The 24,600-nt window shown below is 54.5% G+C and overlaps 1 protein-coding gene across 11 annotated transcripts in view; it reads left to right on the top strand.

The window, feature by feature from the left end:
- The window catches only part of CUX1 (cut like homeobox 1), a 371,021-nt gene that overhangs the window by 266,416 nt on the left and 80,005 nt on the right, over positions 1–24,600 (top strand). For 6 of the 11 annotated variants that reach the window (XM_079944240.1, XM_079944248.1, XM_079944243.1 and 3 more), the window contains exons 9-11: positions 4,646–4,694; positions 14,387–14,491; positions 20,634–20,822. In XM_079944240.1, the coding sequence (XP_079800366.1) occupies positions 4,646–4,694; positions 14,387–14,491; positions 20,634–20,822 (343 nt within the window). The remainder of the gene's footprint in view (positions 1–4,645; positions 4,695–14,386; positions 14,492–20,633; positions 20,823–24,600) is intronic. The other 5 variants (XM_079944241.1, XM_079944249.1, XM_079944247.1 and 2 more) reach the window with 1 other exon arrangement.

Raw genomic sequence — 24,600 nt, 5'->3', positions numbered from 1 at the left:
AGTGGACACAATTTCCCGGCCGTTGGCCTTGGCCGTGTCCTTTTAAGTTCCTCATAAAAATCACATGCCAGCCCAGAGAATACCCTGGAATGATCTGTGGGGAACCGATCGAATGAACTGCATATTCCAGCCCAGGCCAAAGTGATCCGCGGTTTGAAGCCAGAGCAGAGCATACTGCAGCACAGGTTAATAGATCAGTGAAAACTGTTCTGTCAGCTCATAAAAAGGTGAGAGAACTAAGTTTTTATAATAAATAGTTCTGCTGAGCAAACAATACCTGTGGTTATTACGGACTTTGGAAAATAAATGATTTAGACTAATGTCAGGCTCCAGATCCTGACGTGGTAGTTGAGCCTGCGAAATGAAAAGAATGAAAAGCCCCTCGGAGTCTTGTTGACGATCCTGCTGTGAAAGCACATGCCGTTTAATTCATCGCTGTACTTTTCAGATAACGTTTATAGTTGGCAGTATTAACCTCTGCGCGCTTTCATGTTACTTATTGAGGGCAGCTGTCTGGTTGGAGTCGTGTTGTTGAGGGGCGGGTGCGAGCCGCAGTTTGGCGAGAAGTGGGTCGTACAGGCCCGGTGGCAGACGGGTTCTAAAATGCAGCCGGCACCGGCGGGTCGGCCAGCACCAAGGGCTGCGCTTCCCGTCTCCAGAAGCCCTGATCACATTTCAGTACCCAGCCAGCTGTATTTTTCTCTCACCTTTTAAAAAGCGTGCCCCTTGGGAAAGTGAATCACGAGCCTACAGACTTTTAAAATGATCATCTGAACTTTTCCTCACCCACCGCATCCCTGCTTCCTTCCACTGCCTCCTTCCGGGGCTTCTGGTCCCATCCGTGAAGGGGAACTGCAGCCCCTCTGGGCCCCGCAGTCGCCAGGGTACCTGGTTTTGAACTGCCCAACTCTGTAACAGCCGGGCTCAGTGTGGGCATTATCGGCTGAAAGCTCTGGAAATATGAGACTTGCTCTCGTAATGAAAGGTAAGGGCCGCACTTGTTATCACATTCAATATTTTGGTCAGCTTAGCAGTTGCTTAGTAACCAAAGTTAAACTGATGAGAAGATGGAAAAACTTGAAATTCATTTCCAGGGATTGCCTCAGACTGCCAAGAAGACACCTTCCTGTTTAAATGTGACTAATTTTTAATAAGTGACGTGACATCTTTTGGAGATGGTACGTTGTTTTCTGGATATTAAGCGTTGTAATGACCATCCAAAGCCATTCACCTGAGGAGGCGCTCAAGCCCGCCCAGGCCCCCTCACCCTGGCCAGATCTGGTGCCACTTCGTAGACCCGGCAGGTCCCAGCTTTGCCAATCTAGCCTCTAGGTGAAGCCAGACCCCTGGGAATCCCTCTCTTTTTTAGCCCAGGCCTGTGTCTGACCCTGTCCTGGCCCCATGGCCAATGGCAGTGGCCAGGCAAGGAGTGAGGAGTGGATAAAAACAGGGGAGGGTGGGCCCCCAGGCAGCCACATCTCTACCCCTTATCTCCAGAGCAGAGGTTGGGGAGTTGTACCGGGAGGATCCCCTGCTCCTAATGCTGAGAACTGAAGGGGAAGCTCTGGCCAGAGGATTTTTCTGGTGGAGGGGAGCTATCAGTGTTTACTCCGGGGGCCTGGGGTCATCCCCTGCCTCTCCTCCTTCACTCGGCAAAAGACATTGAACACTGCTGTGTGCCTTCAGTTCATCCTGAGAGACACACAGCGGGGCTGCCTCTCTGTCCTCCCTCCTCCCCCATAAACACTGCCAAGAAGAGTAGCTGGCTCCCCCAGGGAAAACAGCAAGGCTCCAGAGGAGCACACCCCTGTCTGGAAGACAGACCCCCAAACCCATCAGCGTATGTGATCTGAAGACAGGCAGATGGGCCCCACGTACAAAATAAGCATGAGAAATACACTCGAGGAAACATAAAGCAAAACCAAGGAATAATTTTAATAATGAATGGAGTGGGAATGACAGGTATCAAGAACAGAATAACTAAACTAAGGAAGCAGAGAGAAGAGATGGATCACAGGTTGAGCACAGCTACAGGGGGGTCAAGTTGAAGAACCGCCCAGAAGGAGCAGGAAAGGATCGGGACATAGCAAATGTAAGGAAAAGTTGGACGACATGGAGGACGGAAGTAGACGGGCCAACAGTAGCCAGATAGTAGGAGACCCAAACCAAGCAGAAGAAACATCTGAATGACGAAGATAAATTAGCCAGAATTAAAGACGAAAGGGCTCACGAAGGACCCAACAGGAGAGATTCGGAAAACCCTCCCTGAGACCCCATGCTCGGGATCTCTGCTCCCCCAGTCCAGGCCGTTCCCCTGGCCACCAGCTCCCTGACGTGCGCCAGAGAGAAGAAGATGGGGCACCGGGAGGTCTCGTTTCAGGTGTTCAGCAGGAAGGCGGGGGCTCCTGTCCCCCTCTGTAAACGGGTCACCGGTGGGCTGTGCAGGAGCCACGTCTGCCTGCGCCTTTCCCGTGGCCCCTGCCGGGGCCAGGGGGCTTGTAGGTGTCGGAAAACATTCACGGACCGAGGGAGAGAGTGCTTGGATGACGCCAGCCGCCGGCAGGCTGGGCGGGTGGCCGTGTAGATCTGGACTTTGTAAATACCTAGTGCATAACTGTTTGATTAAAGTTCAAAACTTCACTTAACAGTTGTGACTTGCCTTAAAAGAGAAGTTTGTTAACTTTTGATTGCCTCTCATACGCAGTGAAATTTGCACTCCATCAGCAGGTTGTCAAGAAAGCTTTCGGTCCTGGCCGCCGTCAGGTCCCCTTTTCTGTCACTTGAAGACCAAACGCTTTCAGTGCTGGTTTTACCCTCTGGAGTCGAGGCAGTTTCTCTCTGAGATCTTGGAGGTTTCTGTTTGCCATGGTGCATTAAGATGTTTTGTAATTGAAGCCGCCCCCGGCCCCCAGCATTTCTCTGCGGGGGCCCAGTTTGGGTGTTTGTCTTACAGACACTGCCTGCTTCACGAAGTTGTCCTAAAAAGAGCTTCGTGTAACTAGGCCATTTGATGAGTTGTTTCGGACTTTTCCCGGACGAGTCTGCAAGCAGGATACTATTTCAAACAGATACGACGATCGGTGAACCTGATCACAAGGCATCTGTTACCCCGTGTGGGCTGCTGGGAGTTGACGAGATGGCCTTGAATCGCAGGGCGCCGTGAAGGCTGGAAAAGCCTCGGGGCCAGAGGAGAGAACACACGATGCAGCAAATGGCAAAACCGGACCGGCCAGGGCCTGGGTAGTTTGTCCCACTCTCTATGTTAAGGGTGGATGGCCAAGACCAGAGAAGTAGGTTTGGGGGACAGAAGAACCCTGGAGTCGGCCCGTCCGAGTGCCCCAACCTGTCCCAGGGAATAGACTGGCCCACTGGCCCGTTGCTCGCAGGACAGGCCGCGTTCAGGACCCTGGCCTCCAGCTTGATGCCAGGCCCTGTGCTGGCAGGGATGAGGGTGAAAGAGACGCACCCTGGCAGGGAGGGAGAGCTGTGCTACCTCCTGAGATGGAGCCCCTGGCAGGGTTGGAGGAGGGCTGGGGGGTGGGGGTGGAAGTAGGGGATGAGGTTCCCAGGAGTGGAGGGTGACGGGGCAGGTGGCACACGTCCAGGCTATGTAGGGGCCGCCACGTGGTGGGAGCTGCCTGAGCACAGGGCTGCGGGGTCGGGAGCGGGGCGGGAGCCTCGGCCCAGAAGGGCAGCCAGGGGGATTCAGCAGGCAGAGAGGCCGGCGGGGAGGGGTGGAGCTCAGTCCTGCAGGCGGCAGAGCCTGCTCAGGTCCCCGTGGGGCGTGGAATGAGGCGGCCGCGGCAGGAGGGGGCGCACACGCCCACTGCTGGTCTGCAGCTGTAACATTCCCCCCCACCTCTTCCATGGCTGGGCTGAACCTTCCTCGGGCAGCAGTCTCGGCCGTGGCCTCCTCATCACAGGGGCCGTCATCGAGACTCGTCTGGGGCAGTGACTTCCCTGGGCGTTGTGTTCAAACCTGCCACAGACTTTTGGAACTGACCTTCTCGGTAGAACTCTGAGCATTCCGCTCTCTCTCGTGCTGTTGTGTGTTGGAAGCATGTATGTGCCTTCAAATTACTCAAGAAAGTACTTTCAGAGCAGAAAAAAAGAGAAAGAACAAACAACACCTGGAAACCCCCTGTGTGTGAGCAGGCTGAGGGAGGATGACGGAGACCCAGGTGGTTTTATCGCACAGACTGCGGAGCCCCCCATCCTGCGTCCCCAGCCTCCTCCCGCCTCCCCCACCTGCTCGTGGTTCTCTTGGTCCTAGCAAACTTCTACGCATCCTTCAAAACCCAGTTCACACATCACCTCCTCTGAAACCTTCCTGATTCCCTCCCCCAAGGAGAATTCATCTCTGCCGCCTCTGTTTTTCCAGAGCATTCTGTTCAGAGTTCTGTTCGCTCTCTTGGCAGGAGGCACTGTCTCCCCAAAGAGACTGGCGCCCCTCAAGGGCAGGCGGGCTCTCCCGCCGATGCAAGCCCACCTCCTCCCAGTGGGTGGCAGAGTCCCCTTCTGCGTGGCCCCTCTCCCCCGACACCGACCTGCGTGCCTGTGGGTCATGCTGCCGAGTTGGAACCGCGGTGGCCCCTGAGCCTCCCTCGCCGCTGACTAACGTGCTGTCTCCCTCTCACCTCCCCAGGGCCGACGAAATTGAAATGATCATGACGGACCTTGAAAGAGCAAACCAGGTAGGACGTTTGATGGCTTCAGGCGCGCAATCGCAAGAGCGTAGCCCTTTCTGTTCTCTCACAAGAGGCTTCTCTAAGCTAGGAGGCCGGTTAGTCTTGTACCTTTCACATACAGCTGTCCACGTTGACGCTTTTTCTGATGTCATGAGAAATACGTTAAAAGGCCCAGGCGTGATTTCCTTGGGAAAGTCTCTGACGTGGTCCCAGCATCCCAGGCATCCCGTGGTGATGCTTTTTCTTTTCCTTAATCCGTCTCTTAAATCTCCGCTCTGTTCCCGTGGCAGCCGTTATGCCACAGAGTTTATACCAGTGCGTTACCCCGTAGCAAAGTCTGTCTCTCCACCTTCCGACGGGATGAAGCCGCTCGCCCTGGAGAGGGCTGCCAGCTGCCAGCCCCTCGCGGTTGACACTTAGCTGTCACAATGCTCTGCGCGAAGTACCCCCAGCACCGTGTCCGGCATGAAGTAGGCACACGGTATCCAGTGGCTCTAAACACTCAGCTGCCTGGGAAATTTGGCCACCCTACAGAGCCCCGCCCCTCCCCAAGGACTCTGCAGAGCAGGAGAACATTCTGCTTCAGCATATGGTGCTCCTGCTTTGAGAAGAGAGGGGTCTCTCGTTTTAGTTTATTTATTTGCAGGGAGAAGCAGCCAGGGCTGGGTTGCGTGTCTCCGCCGCAGAAGGCCGGGGCAGTGGTGGCCTCTCCACACTCAGTTTTACAGCTGGGTCACTCCAGGCACTTGGAAGCTTAGCGGTTTGCCTCGAGTGGCCCCATGGGATGAAAATCTTTCTCGGATCCATGGTCTCAGCTCTCCACCTTGTGAGGGTCCCACGGGGTGCCTGTGCCCCTGACTGGCATTGCTAACCCGGACCTTGGCAAACACTCAGCAAAGAGCGGCCCTGTCCATTCTTTGGCCCATGAAAATATCCTGAAATCTGATTAAAATATGAAAGTCAGTGTATGCATAAGAATGATCATGGAACGTGTGGATTCCTTTCTTCTTTAAGGAAGACTTTGTGTGTTCGGTGTTGCACACTCAGACTCACCCCTGAGTATCCTGGGCCTGGTCCATAGGGGTTGCTCAGTAGAGATGCGTGGACTGCACCACCCGAGGTAGCATCTTTGTGTAGTAGCTATGCTGGTCACGGTGAGAAGAGCTGACCGTTGTCGAGTAACTTATTTTGTACCGATTGTACCGAACTTCACACGAACCAAGTCACTTAAACCTCACTGTTTTCCACCCAGGTCAGTGTAGTTATGACTCCCATCTTACAGATGAGGAAACTGAGGTCAGTGGCCGGTCAATTGCAGAGCCAGGCCTGGCGCCTGTGCCATTCACCACACTGGGAAACAAGGATAGAGCCTGGGGGCTCACTTGGCCTTTCTTTATGTCCCAAATACACCCATTCAGCTCCTTGCCCTAAAGCACTACTTCGCTTCACCTCACAGAGGTGCCTAAGCATTTATTTACCTTAATTTGCTAAACGAATTTAGTTTGGCCCCTTTGTTCTTACTCAGGTAGCACTGCTCGACTTTGCAGAAACCTTATTGGTGAGCCTTCCCTGCCGCGGGATTATCATTGGCATTTCTCAGTTTCCACTCCCCCACCCTCTCCCTCCCTCCAGGCCCATCGCGGGCTGCTTCCCCTTCTGGCGGCACTTTGGGGTAAGCTCTAGCTTGTTAGACAGATGAGCTGACTCTGTGCATATCGAGTGGTCAGGCTCCATCCAGTTAGGCCCCAGGTACTAGGACGTTTGGCACAGTTGATGTGCTTCTCAAAGTGCTGAAGGCCACTGGGTGGATCCAGGTCCTCGGAGACACCAGACAGGACCCTGAAGAAAGGTGCCACCTCCACGGTGACAGTTGGTTCAGGTCCGCACTCGGTACTTCCTGGCCATAGATGGCCTTGGACAAGTCTCTCCACTGCTTACATTTCTTTTAAAAAAAGGAAAAGAAAAAGATGAACTTTGCAGACATTACGCTAAGGAAAATTAAGCCGGTCACAAAAAAACAGACTGTGTGATTCCACCTACATGAAATCCCTAGGGTCGTCAAATTCATAGAGACAGAGAGTAGTAGAAGGGTAGGTGGGGGGGACTTCCCTTCCCTGGTGGCGCAGGGGTTGGGAGGCCGCCTGCCAATGCAGCGGATGCGGGTTCGAGCCCTGGTCCGGGCGGATCCCACATGCCGCGGAGCAACTAAGCCCGTGCGCCACAACTACTGAGCCTGCGCTCTAAAGCCCACGAGCCACAACTACTGAGCCCACACACCGCAACTACTGAAACCCGCATGCCTGGAGCCCATGCTCCGCAACGGGAGAGGCCACTGCAGTGAGAGGCCCGTACACCGCAGCTGTGGTGGGTGGCCCCCACTCGCCACAGCTGGAGAAAGCCCACGCACAGCAACAAAGACCCAACGCAGCCAAAAATTAATTAATTAATTAATTGATTTTAAAAAGAAGGGTAGGTGGGTGTCAGCGGCTGGGGGAGCGGGGAATGGGGAATTACAGTGTTTAGTGGGGACAGAGTTTCAGTTTTGCAAGTTGAAAATTTCTAGAGAGGGTTGCCCGACAATGCGAACATACCTAACACTACTTTAAAATGTGCGCTTACAAATGGTTAAGATGGTGTATTTTGTGTGACTGTATTTTACAATTCCATTTTTTGTTAATTTAAAAAATTGTTTATGTACGAGAGAAAGGGAGGGAGGGAATGATAACTCGTACAGGCAGACCTCGGAGAGATTTCAGGTCCCAGACCACCGCAAGAGTGGGTATCAGGATGGGAGTCACACAGATTTCTTGGCTTCCCTGTGCATATAAAAGTTAAGTTTATGCTACACTGTAGTCTCTTAAGTGTGCAATAGCATTATGTCTAAACAAGCAATGCACATACCTTAACTTTAAAATAATGCTGTTGGAAAAATAGCGCCAGTGGACTTGCTCAACACAGGGTTGCCACAAACCTTCAGTTAGTAAAAAGCACAATAAAGTGAAGCGCAGTAGGACAAGGTCTGCTTGTACATCCTTCGCAAGATTGTTTTGCGGATTAGAGGTAAAACACCTGTAAGTGCGTGCTGAAATTCATGCTCTGTAGTTGCTAAGGAAGCCTGGGTTCGCAGGGAGAATTCTGAAGTCCTGCCCAGGAAGATACCAGCACAGTGGGGGTGGGGAGAGGTATAGGAGAGTCTCACCAGCCTCTCAGGCTACATTAGTAGAAATAGTCTCTGGAGTGAAGGGGGTGGTGATTCTGCAGCCGGCTGTAGCAGTTAGTTCATGCCCGGGGAATTATCGTTTGTCCTGGAAAACCACACACACTAGAAGGAAACCAGGCACATGCAATGCATTCAGGCTCCACTCCATGGCCAGGACGGGAAAGGGGCCCTCACACGAAAGAAACAGGGAGGTCTGGGGACATCCCTGTTCTTTGGGGAGCAGGGAAAGAAGACAGAAAGACTTGACACATCAGGAACTTGGGATGTTAAGAGATTAGAAAGGGGAAGGCCTAGGGCAGCGGTTGTGGATTCTGGCCTTGCAGCTGTCCAGGGCTGGCCAGGGAAGGGGTCGGGCTTTTTCACGGCCAAGTGCAGAGGCTGATGGGAGGGAACTTCCTCCCGATGCAGAGGTGCCTGGAGCTGCCTCCGAAGGGAGTGAGCTCCCCGTCACCAGAGCTGTGCAGGCAGATGTGGGCCAGCCCTCGCTGAGAGTATGAGGGGGAGGGTCAGACACAGAGCAAACAGAAAGGGGCCGACTCGGTGGCTCAGCGGCTCAACAGGGATGACTCAATGAGGAGGAAAACTCCCCCGGGGGACAAGGAGGAGGGCAGCGCCCCGGCAGGCAAGGAAGGGCTCCGTGAGCTCTGGGGGCTCCAGGCTGTTCCGTAAAGCCCCTGCGGAAAGGTGGGCCCAGAGGAGGGGGTCTAGCCAGGTGTGGGGAGGGCCTCACCCTGAGAACAGTGGAGAATCACGGGCGGGAGTGAGACATCAGGTTCAAGTTCTAGAAGGATCGCTCTGGCTAAACATCCAGAGAACAGAGGGGAGTGAAAAGCCTGGAAGCCGGGGGAGCAGTAGGCAGCTGTTGTGATGTGTCAGGGCAGGGATGATGCGGGGCCCATGGCGACGAGGCGGAGGCGGGCTGGGCCGGAGGAGGGGTACCGGGGCCGGGCGCCGCCAGGCGTCTGGTTCCATGCCTTGCCCATCAGGGGAGAGCCCCGGGAGGAGCAATTTACTACTGCATTGGCATATAACATTATTTTTGCACTGGTTTATAGTCAAAATGTCCTACTGAGACCTGAAGCTCTATCTTATCGCTGAAGTACTTGTGTTTCTAGCGAGGAGAAGTGAGTGGAAGAGAGTCCGACTGGTGACGGGCAGTTAGGGCTGGGTCTCACTTAACACCTCTTTGTCCGACTTGGAGGAGCTTGTATTAATACTGTCTTACTTGGTGACAGTAAAGGTTCAGAGCTTTTCGGGGAGGAGGGGGTAGGGAAATTGGCTCTTACGGCTTTTCTGAAATCGTGGCTCAGCAGCCTGTGGGCCGTAACAATCTGCGTCTATGCAGGTGGTGTGATGCTGGGGGAGGTCCAGCTTTCAGCCTGGCCGACCCGAGAAAAGAAATCCAAATCAGTACCCATCGCGTCCCCCAGAAACACAGGCGGGGGGTCCAAACGGGACTCCGGCCACCAGCACGGGGCCGGCTTGGGATGTGTGGCGGTAACTCTCTCGGTGGACCTTTCCGACCTCTCTCCTGCAGCATCACTGAAGCGGGTCCACCTCCGGGCCCTAGCTGTCCTCCGCAGTCGAGTGTGGGTGTTGATCTGGGAGGGTGACCGGAGTTAGCTGTGCACTTTCCACAGCGATGGCATCTGTTCCCTTGGAAGGTTGCTTGCTGGTCTCCGTAGTCGTGCTCCCCTTTTCTCTCCCTCCAGAGTCCGGGGCTTTGAGGGGAGCGGGTTGAGGAGTCATTCCCGAGGAGAGCTTGCCTTCTCCTGGAAATGGTCCAAATGTGTTATTTGTCCTTGAGGACTGCGGTGGCCAGAAGAGCGGCCCCCAGAGGTGTCCACAGCCCAGTCTCCGCAACCTGTGCATAGGTCCACTTACCTGCAGAGCACAGTTAAGGCTGTTCATCTGCTGACCTTGAGATGGGAGGGTCCCTGGGGTTATGCAGGTGGGCCCTCCATAATCACCAGGGCCCATGGGTGCAGAGACAGAAGAAGCAGAGCGATGGGATGTGAGAAGGATTGGACTGTGGCCACTGCGGGCTCTGAGGTTGAGGAAGGGGTCGCAAGCCGAGGAATGCGGGCAGCCTCTAGGAGCTGAAAACAGATCCTGCCCCGGAGCCTCAGGAAGGGACCAGCCCTGCAGCGCCTTGATCTTACCCCAGTGAGACCCACAGCGGACGCCTGACCTCAGAACTATGACGTAATAAGCTGGTCTTGTTTGAATCTACGGAATCTGTGGTCGTTTGCTCCAGCAGCCTTGGGAAGTTACTGCAGGAGGGACAGCCCGCCAGCAGACCCGTGTGCCCAGCCGCGGCCCGTCTCCCTGGGGGCACTGCCCTTGGCCAGCTCACACGGCTGCTGTGTCACTAAAGGGACTTGCTCACCTCTGGTGTCCCCAGAGGTGGGCTTTCATGGCCACACATATAAAAGGGACAAGAGACAAAGCCTAGGGCCAGGTTGGGCAGAAGGCTGGATCAGAGACACCCCTCCACCTGCCTCCACCACCACCATATAAAACCAGGGGACTCAAAGCCACACCTTAAATGGGTAAACTGGGGAAAGCCTGCCCGACAGGGGAGGTGGTGAGGATTCCCTCACATCCCAGCCTTGGTGCTGGGGGAGAAGGAAACACCCCCCGCAAGGGAACCCCTGAGCACAGCCCCCTTTCCCTGGGCCCCGGGCCCAGGGCTGTGACCGGCCTCACCAGCCGTCCCCTGCAGGCTGCAGCCGCCTGAGCCTCTGCCCTTGCCTCCTCCGTCTGCCCCACCGGCCGTGCTTCTCCACATTTTATGACTTCCTGGTGACAGCTGAAGGAAGCTGGAGTTTAACGTGAAGACCAGCTACAGTCTTTAGTAATTCTCCCCTAAAAATTTTAAGATTTTAAATTTTAAAATTTTTCCTCGGGACTTCCCTGGTGGCACAGTGGTTAAGAATCCGCCTGCCAATGTGGGAGACACGGGTTCGAGCCCTGGTCCGGGAAGATCGCACATGCCACGGAGCAGCTAAGCCCGTGTGCCGCAACTACTGAAGCCCACGCACCTACAGCCCGTGCTCCGCAACAAGAGAAGCCACTGCAATGAGAAGCCCGCGCACCACAGCAAAGAGTAGCCCCCGATCGCCGCAACTAGAGAAAGCCTGCGTGCAGCAACAAAGACCCAACGCAGCCAAAAATAAATTAACTAAAAAAAAAGTTTTTCCTCATTTTAAGATAAGGAAAGAATCGTGGCCACCCGAGGAAGCACACACCAGGGCCCAAAATAATAATAATAATTCTTCACTGGACGCCTGTCGCCGCGTGGTGGCACCGCTGGGCACCGGGCTCGTGTTATCTCACTGGTCCCCAGTTGTCCTGTAGGGCCGCCCTTTCTATCTTTGGAGTTACCACCAAAATGCAAAGCAGCGCCCTCACTCATTCGCGTGCGCTCTCCTTCCCCTCACGCTTCCAGCATTTACCCTCCCTTCTCAGCAAAGGACAGAAAGTAAGAAACAGCCAGCAAATCTCTCAGGAGGGCAGCTCAGGCTTGGCCAGGCTCTGTTCTCACCGTGGGGTGGCCGCTGAGTCACACCCACGATGCCGCCAGCTGCCCACCGGGGCCCTGGCCACGATCCCCAGGCTCTGCCTCTGCAGGGACAGGGGAGGAAGAGTCCCGTCAGTGGAAACGGGGAGCTGGATGGCTTACGGCAGCTACGGCCCCGTGTCTGGGCGTCCAGATCAGTAACCAGCACCAGAGCTTGCCCCCTCCCCACGTTGATTCCAATTCTAGAAACACAACTTCATCTGGCCAGACTGTGGTCGTGGGGAAGATAGGAAACCCTGGCAACAAGGGAGACTGCGGGGCCAGCCCAGCACAGCACCCTTTTCCTTCCGCCTCAGCCGCCAGCGGCTGGGCTGCATTTACAGCTACAGAGACAGACTCACCGCGGCAGCTCCCGGCGTCCAGTACCCGCTCCCTCCTTCCGCAGCTCTTAGGCCCCCTTTGACTTCCAGCTGTTCTGCTTAGCGCACGTTTAGCGGCACAAACACCTCAACTCGTTTTGTTTTGTTTTGTTTTTGATGTACTCAGGCTATAAATCCTGAATAAATAATAAAAATCCTAAACAATCAAAAAGTTACAGGGTGGGACTTCCCTGGTGGCACAGTGTAAGACTCCGCGCTCCCAGTGCAGGGGGCCGGGGTTCGATCCCTGCCCAGGGAACTAGATCCCACCTGCCGCGACTAAGAGTTTGCATGCCGCAACTGAGGAGCCCGCCTGCCGCGACTAAGACCCGCCACAACCTAATTAATTAATTAATTAGTTAATTAATTGGTTTTTTTTTTAAAGAGTTACAGTGAAGCAGCCGAGTCAACTTAAACGTGATAAGAGGCTGTGACCACCGAGGACAGGCCCCAGGTTCATGACTGTACGTGAACTTGGAAACTGAACCAAGTGCAGAAGCTGTGGAGAAATTATGAAAACCGAGGGTGAAATCATCCACAGCTAAGATCCCTTATTCTGTGAGCCCCCAGCCTTTGATGGGGCAGCACTCCGCTCCCAACAGCGAAATGCCCGCATGAGATCCTGGCCACGAAGCCCCTGCCTGGGCTGCCCCAGCTCTGGTGCTTCTGGAATATTTCACAGCCAGTGTTAGTGGGTGGGGGCGGGGGGATGCTGCCTCATTGGCTGCCACCAGAACTGCTTCTCCACTAGGCTAAGCACTGTTTTCCTTAGTCAGAAAGGCTAGAAATATGTCAAAATACACCTTCTTCCTGGCAGAGCCATGGAGGTTTTATGCCCAAGAGTATAACTGACGAGAAAGACGAGAGTAAACTTTTCAGTAATATGACTCGATTATCAGAAAAACGTGGACTGGCTCATCTGGAAACAAACTAGGGGAAATCTTTTTCACTGAAGGGGAGAGCTTCCTGCAGTTATCGTGAACCAGAAGTCACCCCTGGCATCTTGGCCATACCGGTCACATCACCGCCTTTCCTGACACGGGCGCCTCTAGACGGTTTGCAGCGGAGGGTGGGAAGTGGCTGCTCGAGCACAGACAGGCCCGCCCAGGCGCCGAGGGAATTAGATTGAGTGCAATTCCAGGAGCTCCTGGAGCGGCGGGGCGGGCAGCCACCAGCACCACCCTGGGCAGGAGCAGCTACTGTTAGAAATACCCTAATATGTCTGGATGCAGAGCAGATAGGGCCGCGCCGCCGTCGTAGAACCACTTAAGGCTGCCAAACCCAGTCGTCGTACAACTAGGTGGATCGGCGAGTACCGGGCAGGCTAACTTCTTGCTTCTCTTTTCAGTTCTTTCTTAGCAGTTAGTCGGCACGCACTGTCACACCACAAAATAAGAAAACACACGAAATAGCCTTAGTCAGCCAGGCTTTTCTTGTTCATCTTTTCTATGAGCAGAATGTACGTCTGGTAGAAAGAAGCAGTGATCACTCCTCAGTCCACGTGCCCAGTGTCAATTAGCTACAGCTCCCCACCCATCCTTGCATTTCGTCTCAGTCATTGTAAAATCAGGACAAGCCCATTAACAAAGCACTTATGAATGAGGGCGCTTCTGGGTGTTAATCCTCGCGAGGTCCCTGGGAGGGAGACGGTGTTCCCATTTTACAGATGGGAAGGTGGAGGCTTGGTGAGCTGAGTTAGGTGACCTGCTCTCATCCCTCTGGTCCCAAATGCCCGGCTCCTGCCCGCTGCACCATGGTGTCCTCTTGGGAGGTGGGCACTGGAGTGACTGTTCTCGCTGACCAGTGGGAAATACTGGTTTGCTCTCCGGAGCGCTGGTGTCCTTGTCCGGGAATTACAGCAAATGACAGAAGCGTCCACCCGTTCCTCTTGCAGCCTCCTCCCTGTGGCGGCTCTGTTCGGCCTCACCCCCTCAGCAGCCCCTCGTTGGCCTGGCTGGCTGGAAATGCCAGCCTCAGCATTAGAAAACTTGGTCGGGTGAAGGGTTAAATACGTTGAAATAAGCCTGGTCCTCACAAAAGAAGTGGTATTTACACCCCGTCCGTTTATGGAAATACTTGCTGGAGGAAAACAACCACAACATTGTGCATGTTTTTAGGAGGAGAATGGCCAGAGTGTCTTTAATTCACTGTTTACCCGTGAGAATTACTCCCAGGAGTAATCCTGCAATAAAATCTTCTTGGGCTATGAGAATAGAAAGAAATTGAATCAAAAGACTCCATTTCCACTTGTATTTATTCAGTCTGGGAAATTCAGTGGGCCGGAGCGCTAGTATCAGCAGGGGATTCCTTGCTCCTAGCGTTAAATTACTGTCATAATCGCTCAATTATTTCTTCCTTGTACTGTTTAAAATAAAAATCCATCACATTCTCTGTTTTTTTCTAGCATTTATTAGGTTGAGTGTTTAGGAAAATCAATTATAGTCAGTCAGGCATGAATTGATGAATGTTTCTTGTAATAATTGTCAGTTGTTAAACTGAATGTACTTTCTCTTTCCACCCTTTTCACTTCCTTCAGAGGGCAGAGGTGGCTCAGAGAGAGGCGGAGACCTTGAGGGAGCAGCTCTTGTCGGCCAACCACTCTCTCCAGCTGGCCTCCCAGATCCAGAAGGCGCCGGACGTGGTGGGTAGCCCAGCCCCGCGGGGACCCCGTCGCCTCGCATCTGTACCTCTGTGTGTTAACAGCCGCTTTCTTCTTTGGCTTTAGAGCGTCCCTTTTCGGGGGTGATGTTTGAAACAGTCCTGCTGCCTCGGTGGGGAGTGCGTGTAACAGTCTGGGGGTGGAACCCAGTAGCGTCAGAGGGAAGAGCTTTACTGGTTGTGCGTCGGTGCCCGGCAGTCAGCGTGACGCCCACCCGGTGGAGAGCCCATCACCAAGAGAACAGCTTCCCAGTTAGACTGGTGGGTGGACCGCTGGCAGATGGGTGGCGATCCGAGGCTGGAGGCTTGCAGGACTGCACAGGAGAATTGGAGGTTTGGTCTTCTGGATGTGTCCTTCCAGAGCGGAAAACAGTTCATGACGTGGGAGGAGCGGGGGAGGTAATAACACAACCCGCTCTGAGTCCGCGTGATAGTCAGGATCTCGCCTGACGTGCGGGCATTCAAGAGGAGCCAGGCACACATCTCAGACCTTTGCCTCTTGATTTTTCTAAGACTAATGAAAATTGCTCTTAGCTGGAACTTTCCCAGCTCGATCAAGGCAGCTTTGAACTATCGGACTCCAGACTCTTTCCTTCAATGCTGTGCAGCAGTACAGAGCGGCGGTGTCATTAAGACCGTGGCCCCTGGAGCCAAAGCCCTGGGTTCCGAACCCAGCTCTGCAGCTTATCAGCTGTGTGACTTGGGGCAAGTGGCTTAACCCCCCTGAGTCTCAGTTGCATCATCCACAAAATGGGTTTTACGAGGGTTCTGGAAATGACTCTGAGCGAAGCCTCCAGAGCACGTCCTGCCGCATAATCCGTCCTCAGCCAACCTTAGCGGTTAGGCTGGCTGTGGTTGGCATCAGCACTCTGGTCCGGGAGCCCCGGTTCCAGAGCCAACTCCGTCACTAGTTCACATACAGTGATTAACTCAGGTGGCGGTGCTTACGAGGCCTGGTGTGCAGGATAAGGAGGAAGTAAGTGATCCTGAGGTCCCCGCAGCTCTGATGGCCTGTGATGGGTGAATTGCACTTGTAGCTGTCCTTTTATTTAATAAAGGGTTGGAGAGCCCTTGCTGTGTGCCGGGACCCGCAGTGGATCCTGGGAGAGCCAGGAGGGACGAGCCAGGCCCTTCTGGAGAGAAGACAGTCCAGTGGGAGATGTGCTGCTGTAATAAGGTCACACATCAGTTTGACTACCACTACCCCCACCCGACCTATGAAGCAGGGCATTGTTATTTCTTTATATAGATGAGGAAACGGAAGCTCCCTGGATGTAAGCCCCTTGCCCCAGAACGCTTGGCCCCAGCGGCCAAGCCAGGACTCAGCAGGGGCCTCTGCCGCCCCAGACCGGAGCTTTTAAATTATTCCCCAGGAATGGGTCCAAAGCAGAGTTTTAGTGTGAGGACCCCTTTTAAGACTGGATTTTTGTTTTCTGTCTTTAAGTTCACCTTAACTAAAACATGACATAAGTGTTTCAGGCTACAGAGAAAAGTTTCCCATTTAAGGAACCATCACAACCTTTATACTTCATGGACTCTGGCATTAATTTTGCCTGAAATGTCCCCTTGGCTGTGTCACGGTGCCCTTGTCCAAGTTTACCTGGACTGGACCCAGCACCGGAGCCGAGGCGGGAGGAAGCCCTCGAGGATGGAATCGGTGCGGCTTCTCCTGGCCTCTGTGGTCGCTCAGGGTCCTCTCGAGAAAGCCGTGCATCGTGTGTCTACCCGGGGCTCCTGAGCTAAATGTTTTGATTGAAAGGATTTCTGGCCATCCTGGATTTCAGTCCATCCTGGACTGCAGCAGCCGAAACATTTCAGAAGGAAATGAATGTTTTCGCAGGTAGAGCAAGTTGTGGGTCCTCGGGGTGCTTAAGCACTGCGGCATCGGCTAAGTGCAGTGTTTACACGGTCCCGCTTCAGCCTCCCGCGAGCCGGCCCTGCCAGGGCTCCCCTCAGGGACACGTTCCCGTGTAGCCCGGCAGCCCCAGCCCCAGCCCCAGCCCGTTGGGGAGCAAACGAGCAAGCGTAGGAAACCAGGCCAGCGGCACGATGTCTGTTGGGCTTGGCTGGCAGAACTAGGTAGAGAAACGGTGGAGTCTGTAGATCCAGCAAAAGCCAAAACCGGGCATTGGGCCATTGGAATCACCAATTCTGGAAGGCGAGCCGCCAGTCAGCCAGCCCCTGCTCCGCATCAGAGGCCGGGCGGGACTCTGTGCCGTTGTGTCTTTGCTGCGTCGTGATGCCACAGTCGTTAGAGCACGGTTTTATTACCTTCATTTTCTAGGTAAGCAAACAGGCTCAGAGGAGTTAAGTAATCTGCCCAAGGTCACACAGCTGGGAAATGACCGAGCTGGAATATGATCCCGAGTTTGTCCTGCTCCCAATCCACTCTTTACCCCTCCATCGAGCCACTCCTGCTTCGTGCACATTCAAGGAGACAGGAGGCATGCAGGCCCTTTGTCAAGTATTTACAGGCAAATGTTAGTCTGGGGCTCTGGTGCACCACACCAGGCCGCCTTCAACCTAAATGGCTGTCTGTCCATCAGGTGAATATACTGGACATAGTCGGCACATGTCGGCCACTTAGTGTTGGCAGGAATAGCGGGGTGATGAGAAGGAAGGAGAACTGAGCCTCTCGTTCCCTCAACCCTCCCCGGGGAGATTAGCCTAGACTCCGAGTGTTTGCCTCGTAGGCTGGGGTCCCGGCCCACCGTCACCGCACATCAGGTTTCCCTCGTGTTCAGTGAAGCTCCTGCATCTCGTGTGAAAATGGCTGCAGGGTAACAGAGATCATTATCTGGCTTCTTCCGGCCTCGGTGTTCTGGTCTCTGTAGGAGGATTTACGTGACCTGTGATAGTTCACACAAGCGGTTTGGCAGAAGGGGGCGGGCGGTTCCGAGGGACAAAGTTTAATGGGGTACTCCCTCAGCGACTTCGGTTTCTGGGTTCATTCTCCCCTTGGGAAACATGGGGAACACAGGCACCGTGAGGAACGCAGGCCCTTACCTCTGAAGCCTGGAGCCTGGGCAGGTCCCCCTGGGACAGACTCTCGGGACCCCATTCTGGTGCCCACCGGGACCTGTTGTCAGACTGAGAGAAGTCAGTTTCTGTTCCTTCCTTCCGAGGCTTGTCCGAGCCAGGGTCCTGACCCTGGACCCCATCAGAATGAAGAGGGAGTCCTTGGGCCCTACCCCAGCCCCCTGAACCACAGCTGCCAGGGCAGGGCCCAGCTCCCAAGGGGTTTGGGTGGGGCTGAGTCGAGGCCTGGACAGACACGAGGGAGCCAGTGGTCCTGAGTCCCTGAATCCACCTTTGCTTCCCTTCTCAGTAATGATCTCAAGGGCACCTGAACTGCCAGACGCCGACCCCCCTGCAGTTTTCCACACCCCCCCTCACCCCCCCCCACCTTACCCAGCACCTTGTGCACCCTGTCGTACCATCTCCTTTTAGCTGGTGCCCACGGACCGACAGGCCCAGCTCCATCACCCAGGTGCGGGCCTCTCCCTCCACCCGCAGCCCCGGTCAACTCCCGGGCCCTTGTCTGTTTCTTCCTCCATTTTCTGCTGCGTCTTCACGGTGGGACAACAGGACGCCCTCGTGTTGCAGGTGGGCGTCGGAGTAGGGTGGTGTTTTCTACCTTAATTCCAAGGTCTCGCTGCTTCGGGGTATATTGTCTCACCTCAGCTTAGTTTATGCGAGACACAAATGGTGTCTGCTCTGTTATGAATGAGGAATCTGTGGCCCGGGTTCATGAGTTAATTGATGTGCCTGAGGTCACAGGGTCAGCTTGTGGCCAGACCAGGCTGGGCCCCAAGAGTTGAGCAGCCAACTGTACCCTGGGACTGCCCGTCCCCCGGTACCCATCCTGGACCTAGGGCCACACTGAGAGCTCCTGTTTTTACGCAGGTTCTCTGAACCCTCATCCCTGCTGTGATTTGCACTCGCCCATTGAAAGCCCCAGATCACCTTTGGGCTTGTGTTACAGATTCTTTCCCTAAGAGCACTTTAAACAGTTGCTATGGCTGCCATCCCTCAGGTTGGACGGTGGATAAATAAGTTAAATTAGATACCGTGCCACAGCCTAGACGCACCATGAGGCCAAGCTCCCTGGGTATCACCTTCATCGTGTCCCCCTGCTGAGTCCAGGCCCCTCCTGCCACCCTCCCGAGCCGTCACTTTCAGGTGCCAACATGCTCAGTCCTCTTCGAGCCAGCCTCTCGGCATTGATCACCCCTTGCTCGTGCCCTGCTCCCTGCCCCTCCCACCCCTGTGCCCGCCTGTGGGGTCCCCGCCCTGAGACGGAGCAAGATCCACCAGCCCGCCTACACCCCCCGTCCCTCCTCAGGACCCCCCCACGCGCTCCTCCCCCGTCCTCACTGCTGGCAGGACTTGTCTGCGGTCCCTTGGCTCCTGACCTGGGTTCTGGCCAGAGTTGTCTAGGGCGGCGCTTCCTAAATTCTCTGTGGTGAAGGATGGTTTTATTTGTTTTGTTTTGTTTTGAATTTCCAATCTGTTGCAGACTGATAGTTTTACAAAAGACAATAAAAATGTCACAGCAAAGTCAGATTGCTATAAAAGTTTCTAAACACTTACTCTCAATTTCTGTACTTGTCTCACTGTGTACCAGCCACGGTGTGTGAGTTGGCACCAGTCCGTGGAGCCCACGCTGAACAGAACGGGTCTGGACAGCATGTGCCTCTTTAATAAGTTGGCGGGAAGATGCTCACTGGGGCCCCAGGGCCACGGGCAGATCCGCCAGAAGTTAGGGGAAGTGAAGGACTTACTTTATAACATTATACAAACCAGAGACAGACGGGGCTCCCTTCTTCGCCCACAAAACTTCACATTCTTACGTGGTAAAGGCCATAATTTCCTGGGAGGGAGACATGAAAAATTATTTCCATGGTGACTGGCTGTCCCCAAATGGTGAAAACCCTGTGACAGGCACATCATGCATGGAATGGCAGGGCTGCCCCTGCCAACTGGGGCTGTAGCTGTCACTGTTTCCGCCCCAGTATAGGCCAAATCAGGGTGTGCAGCGGTGCACTTCCGGGGGCAAGGGGACAACAGCCAGGATGGTGGCGTTCTACGCTGCAGTGTGAGCCGCGTCCCCAGGTCGCTGCTGTCACAGGGACCTTGCGGTCCTGCCCTTCCTGTCCCCCTCAGTCATGCCCAGAAGTGCTCCGCCCGGCACTTCCAGACAAGCTTCCAGAACCATTCAGGAGCTATGATTACTTCTAAAACTTGAGAAAAGTACTGCTTTCATCCTTGGGAAGTGGAAATAAGAATTTGACTTAAAAAAAATACCTTTTCCCTGTTTTGCATTTTTTCCAAAATGAGCACATCTGAGGGGTGGGGAGTAAGTTTTTTAAAACAGCAATTATCAAAAGAATTCCTGCGCAAAGGAACCCAAATATGCACCTTCCACGTCTTTTAACTCTTTTTTTAAAAATGCTAACTGAGAATCAATTTGTCAAACAGTATCTCAGCTTCTAGGTAACAGAGTAATGAATCAAAAGGACACTGCATCTCATCTTGTGGTAAAAAGTCCGAATGCTTTGGAACATTCCAGGAGCTGTCCTCAGAGCCTTCCCCTCTGGCATCCCCAGCCATCAGCAAGGCCCTTTCCACCACCTCCTTCAGGTCTCTGCTCAAATGTCACCATCTCAATGCGGTTTTTCCCGACCACATTATTAAAAGCCCCAGCTGCCCCTTCCCTGCTTCAGTTTTTCCGTGGCATTCTTCATCATCCGACACACTCTCTGCTACTAATAAGCATATTTAAGGCATCTCATCCCTGCCCCATCCCACTGGACCAGAAGCCCTGTGAGGACAGGGACTTCTGTCCTTTTGTCCCCTGCTGTGTGCCTGCTACCTGGTGGGTACTCGGTAAATGCTTGTCGAACAGACGCATCCAGGTGGCAGCTCCCCGTGCAGACGAGAAGGTCGGGGGGAGGGCGACGGGCAGGTGCGGTCCAAGCAGAGGCAGGACGTGATGCCGTATCGTCCACGCCACCAACCACATCCTTCCCACTGCCTGCTTCTCGCCTCGGTTGCCAGCACCGGCAACCCCAAGCGCCCGTCCGAGGCCGGCGCGGTTTTGTCATCTCCTTTCTCCTCCGCAGGAGCAGGCCATAGAGGTCCTCACCCGCTCTAGCCTGGAAGTTGAGTTGGCCGCCAAAGAGCGGGAGATCGCGCAGCTGGTGGAGGACGTGCAGAGACTCCAGGCCAGCCTCACGAAGCTGCGCGAGAACTCGGCCAGCCAGATCTCCCAGCTCGAGCAGCAGCTGAGTGCCAAGAACAGCACCCTCAAAGTAAGGGCACCGGGGGCCCCAGGGGCCGGGGGAGGGCCGCACGCGCACACCCCACCTCCCTCCCACGTGGCCCCGGAAGGAGCCCGGGCTCGGCAGTCCGGCTCCCCGCCGACACCCCGAGCTCTTCAGCGGGGCACTTCGGCCCCCAGTGTAGTGACCACGGCAGGGGGGTCTCGCCTCAAAGCCAACTAACTCATTTGCCCCGCCGTAGCCGTCGCACACATGTATCTCGTTTTTGTTGTCTGCAAAGGTCATGGTTAAAACTCCTTCTCTTTTGAAAGCAGAAGTGACTGTTGGGGTTTTATCTCAGGTGAGCTGCAGCCATCAGCCAAGTCTTTCCCTCCAGTGAGACCAGTATAAGGAGGCGTGAGGTCCCCTGGACACGTCACTCAGAAGCTCCATCAGGGCTCTTGTCTGGAGAACACCTTGTCCTGACTGACAGCAGGCATGGCAGCCTTGACCTCTGTGAGGCAGCCAGAAGCAGAGCCCTGAAGCCCAAGGCAGCGAGGCGGGATGGGCCTTGACCCCTCCCGTCAGCCCCTGCCCAGGGGGCACGTCCCTCCTGGTCCGCTGTCCTCGCACGCAGCCCGTTGTAGAAACCCCGATCCTAGGTGCCCACCTGCCCACAGCACACCGCCTGGGCTGGAGTGCCGTCGGGGCGCAGGCCATCCGCAGACGCGTTAGTGCAGCTCTGCCGGCCTTCCCTGGCTCCTGGAGAAGGTGCCAGCGGGAGGACCCAGCACACCGAGACCCCAGCCCGCCCTGTGCCCAAACGACATGAAAGCCAGGGGTTCGTGGAGGGCACATCTGACCGAGCCCCGTGGGCCCTGCTCCCCACCTGCAGGGATGGTTTTGACCCTCAGGCCTGTGCCAGGCGCCGGGGCCCGGAGCGTGGCGTTGCTTCAGCACGGGGAGCTCCCACCATCAGCCGCTGGTCTCCCTCCGGCGTCTTCAGCAGTCTAGCCGAAAGCTAGATCCTCTAGGGGCTTCTCGTAAATTGGTGTCCCACATTCAGAACCCAGAACCTTTTACGTTACATTTTTTTAATTACACTTTATTTAAGGTATTCCCAATCTGTTGGAGTTAGCATGATGTGGAGATAGTCGTGGCACCCCAGATTCACACGTCAGAGCCAGCAGGGACTCCTCGGTGGTATCTTATTTGACAGGGAAGAGACAGGACCGGCGAGGGCGCGGCATCGGCTCTGCCGTCCCCGCTCCACCGGGCCCCCCCGCCGCCCCCGCTCAGCGCCCATTCGAGGCGGGTGTGAATGGATAAGTGACCGACTGCCAATTGTAGTCTCTGTGCTCTAAAGAAAGTGGATCAGAGTTGGTTGTAAAAATGTCAGGAAAACTTTTTCTCATGTAAGGTAATTCCAGAATGTGGTTAGGCCCATTTTGATTTTTTTTTTTAATTGAGATTTTCTTTTTTCCTCCACGCATGACCATGTTTCTGAGGCAGAACTCAGTCTCCAGCAAGTCTTGTCCTCCCGGCAGCCCCCTGGCCTGGCCTCGCTGGCGCCGGGGCACCCACAGCTCAGCCTCACTAGATCCTTCTCTGCCTCTTTGGGTGGATTTCATCCACTGTCTGAGAAACTGCCGGGTGCCCGGGCCCCGCGGAGGAGACGGTCCTGCCGGGATGGGGAGATGCTTGAGGCCCGGCCACACTGAGGCTCTCATCAGCCTGCCCACTGAGCGCCAGTGCTCACTTATTATTTCCAGATTCAGTGTCATTTCCTCGCGTTATAGCCATTTCTGACCCCAGCAGTGGCCCTGCTATTGGATAATTGGCCTTCCCCTCCTTTGTTACAGTTAAAGGCTTCGACTCCAGTACATGATGCGTTTGACTACATGAGAGGGAGGCTGTAGGCCTTACGTTTTTTATTACAGAGCAATTTCTTCTAAATCAGTTAAGGTTTTAATGTTTGCCTTCACCAAAAATGAAACGCAGTTTCAGAAATTAATGTTCTTTATCTGTATCTTGGGGGAATTCTTTAATACTGTGCAGTTAATGAAACAATTCGGCAATACTTCTTCCAAAATTATTACTCCCTTATCTTCATCTGATCTAATAATCAAAATATGTCCTCTAGTAACAAGACTTCTCTGATTTTAATTATCTTAACCCCTTGTCGCCAGGAGTGAAGCTCTCCCTGATATCGAACCCACACACAGAAGGTATCCGCCTTCCCCAAACGGGCCCGTCAGCCTCCCTCGCCCAAGGGAATAAGGTTAATTGAATGAGATACTTCCCTGGGCTTTTTTTTTCTCCTAACGTGTATAATTTATAGTCTCAAATCTAAACTAAGCAGTGAAACAATTACTAGAAAAATATTTTATGAATGAGACCTGTCAAATCGACCACCTGATGCTTCTGTGGCGGGGGTCTGGGGCCCAGCCGTGGTGGCCGCTGGACGCAGCCGGGAGCCGCCCCTGAGCTTCCCATTTCCTCCTCCTCCCGCTTCCAACCCCCAACACCCCGTCTTTTCCATCTTGGACGGTGCTGTCCAGCTTTGTGGGATCTACGTCTGAAGATGCTCCAGCCTCCAGCTGTCTCTCCGCATCCTGGCGTGGTGGGTGGTTTCACCATGGACGCTGACCATGACCTCGGAGAGAAATGCTAATGTGCTTGATGACGGTGACTGAAGGGATGAGGGGCACTGGTCTCACAGGGGCAGGAGGCGTAACGGACAAGTCTTTTTTTTTTTTTTTTTTGGCCATGCCGCGTGGCACGCAGGATCCCGGCCAGGGATCGAACCCGCGCCCGCTCCCAGTGGAAGAGCGGCGTCTCAACCACTGGGCCGCCAGGGAAGTCCACGGACAAGTCTTGAGATTATGGAGTCTCGAGCTGACTGGGGGTCTCCTCCACCAGGACCCCCTGGGGGTGCACTCTGTAATGGAACACGTTTGCGGACTAAGTGGTTTGCTTTTCCGAGCACCTTGAAACACTCCCTCTCTTTGCGACTAATGCTTTCTTCCCTTCGCCTTCGTAACTGATTGATAATTATGAGGATAAATTGCCAGCTGGATGCTTACCAGTCTCTCTCCCCATACTCTGCTTTTTCAAGCCAAGTTCACCATCACTAGCCGCATACAGCGGTGCATCCTCTAACCTTCAAATAGACATGAAAACCAGCTCAGAAGTGGGAGCTGTTTCCTCCTGCCTGATCTGACAAGCACTGCAGCACCGTGCCGCTTGTCGAGGATAATCCTGTGTTCATAATTAGTGAAATAACGCGACTGCCATTGCGAGGCTGCTGCTTTTGATAACACTATTCTGGGGCCTTCTGTTGGAACGCTTCAGTACAGAGGCGGTGTGACGCGGCAGTCACCTGCGCTCTACTCGCTAGGGCACAGGAGACAGTGCTACCAATAGCTCAGGTGTAAGATGGGGGTTTGTAAGGACTGACTGAGGCCCATCTCCCCTAGGGAGAAATGATATTTTCTGCAGTTGCTTTAAAGATCAGTACTTCTCACTGATCAGTACTTCTCACTGGGCGGGTGGGCGGGTGGGCAGGTGTGCTCCATTCACCTGGGGGCCTTTTTCCGAACTGCACAAGCCTCCCCAACCCTCCGCACCCCTCACGCCACCTCCCGAGGTTCCGATGGGTCCTTTTGAGCCACTGTGGGGCACACTGTGTCCCTCGCGGGGTGGAGACAGGACCAAAGACCGACAACCACTTCTCTGCACTCGTTCAGCGCCTTTAATTCTGGACGCTGCCTCTTTGGTTACATAAGTTCCCTCACCGGCCGTGTGTTTCCTCTGCACCGGGGCTGCC

This window comes from Stenella coeruleoalba (genome assembly GCF_951394435.1).
Source record: "Stenella coeruleoalba genome assembly, chromosome: 15".
Lineage (NCBI taxonomy): Eukaryota > Metazoa > Chordata > Mammalia > Artiodactyla > Delphinidae > Stenella > Stenella coeruleoalba.
The sequence above is the reverse complement of the archived record's forward strand: the minus strand, read 5'-3'. Positions and strand labels throughout refer to the sequence as shown.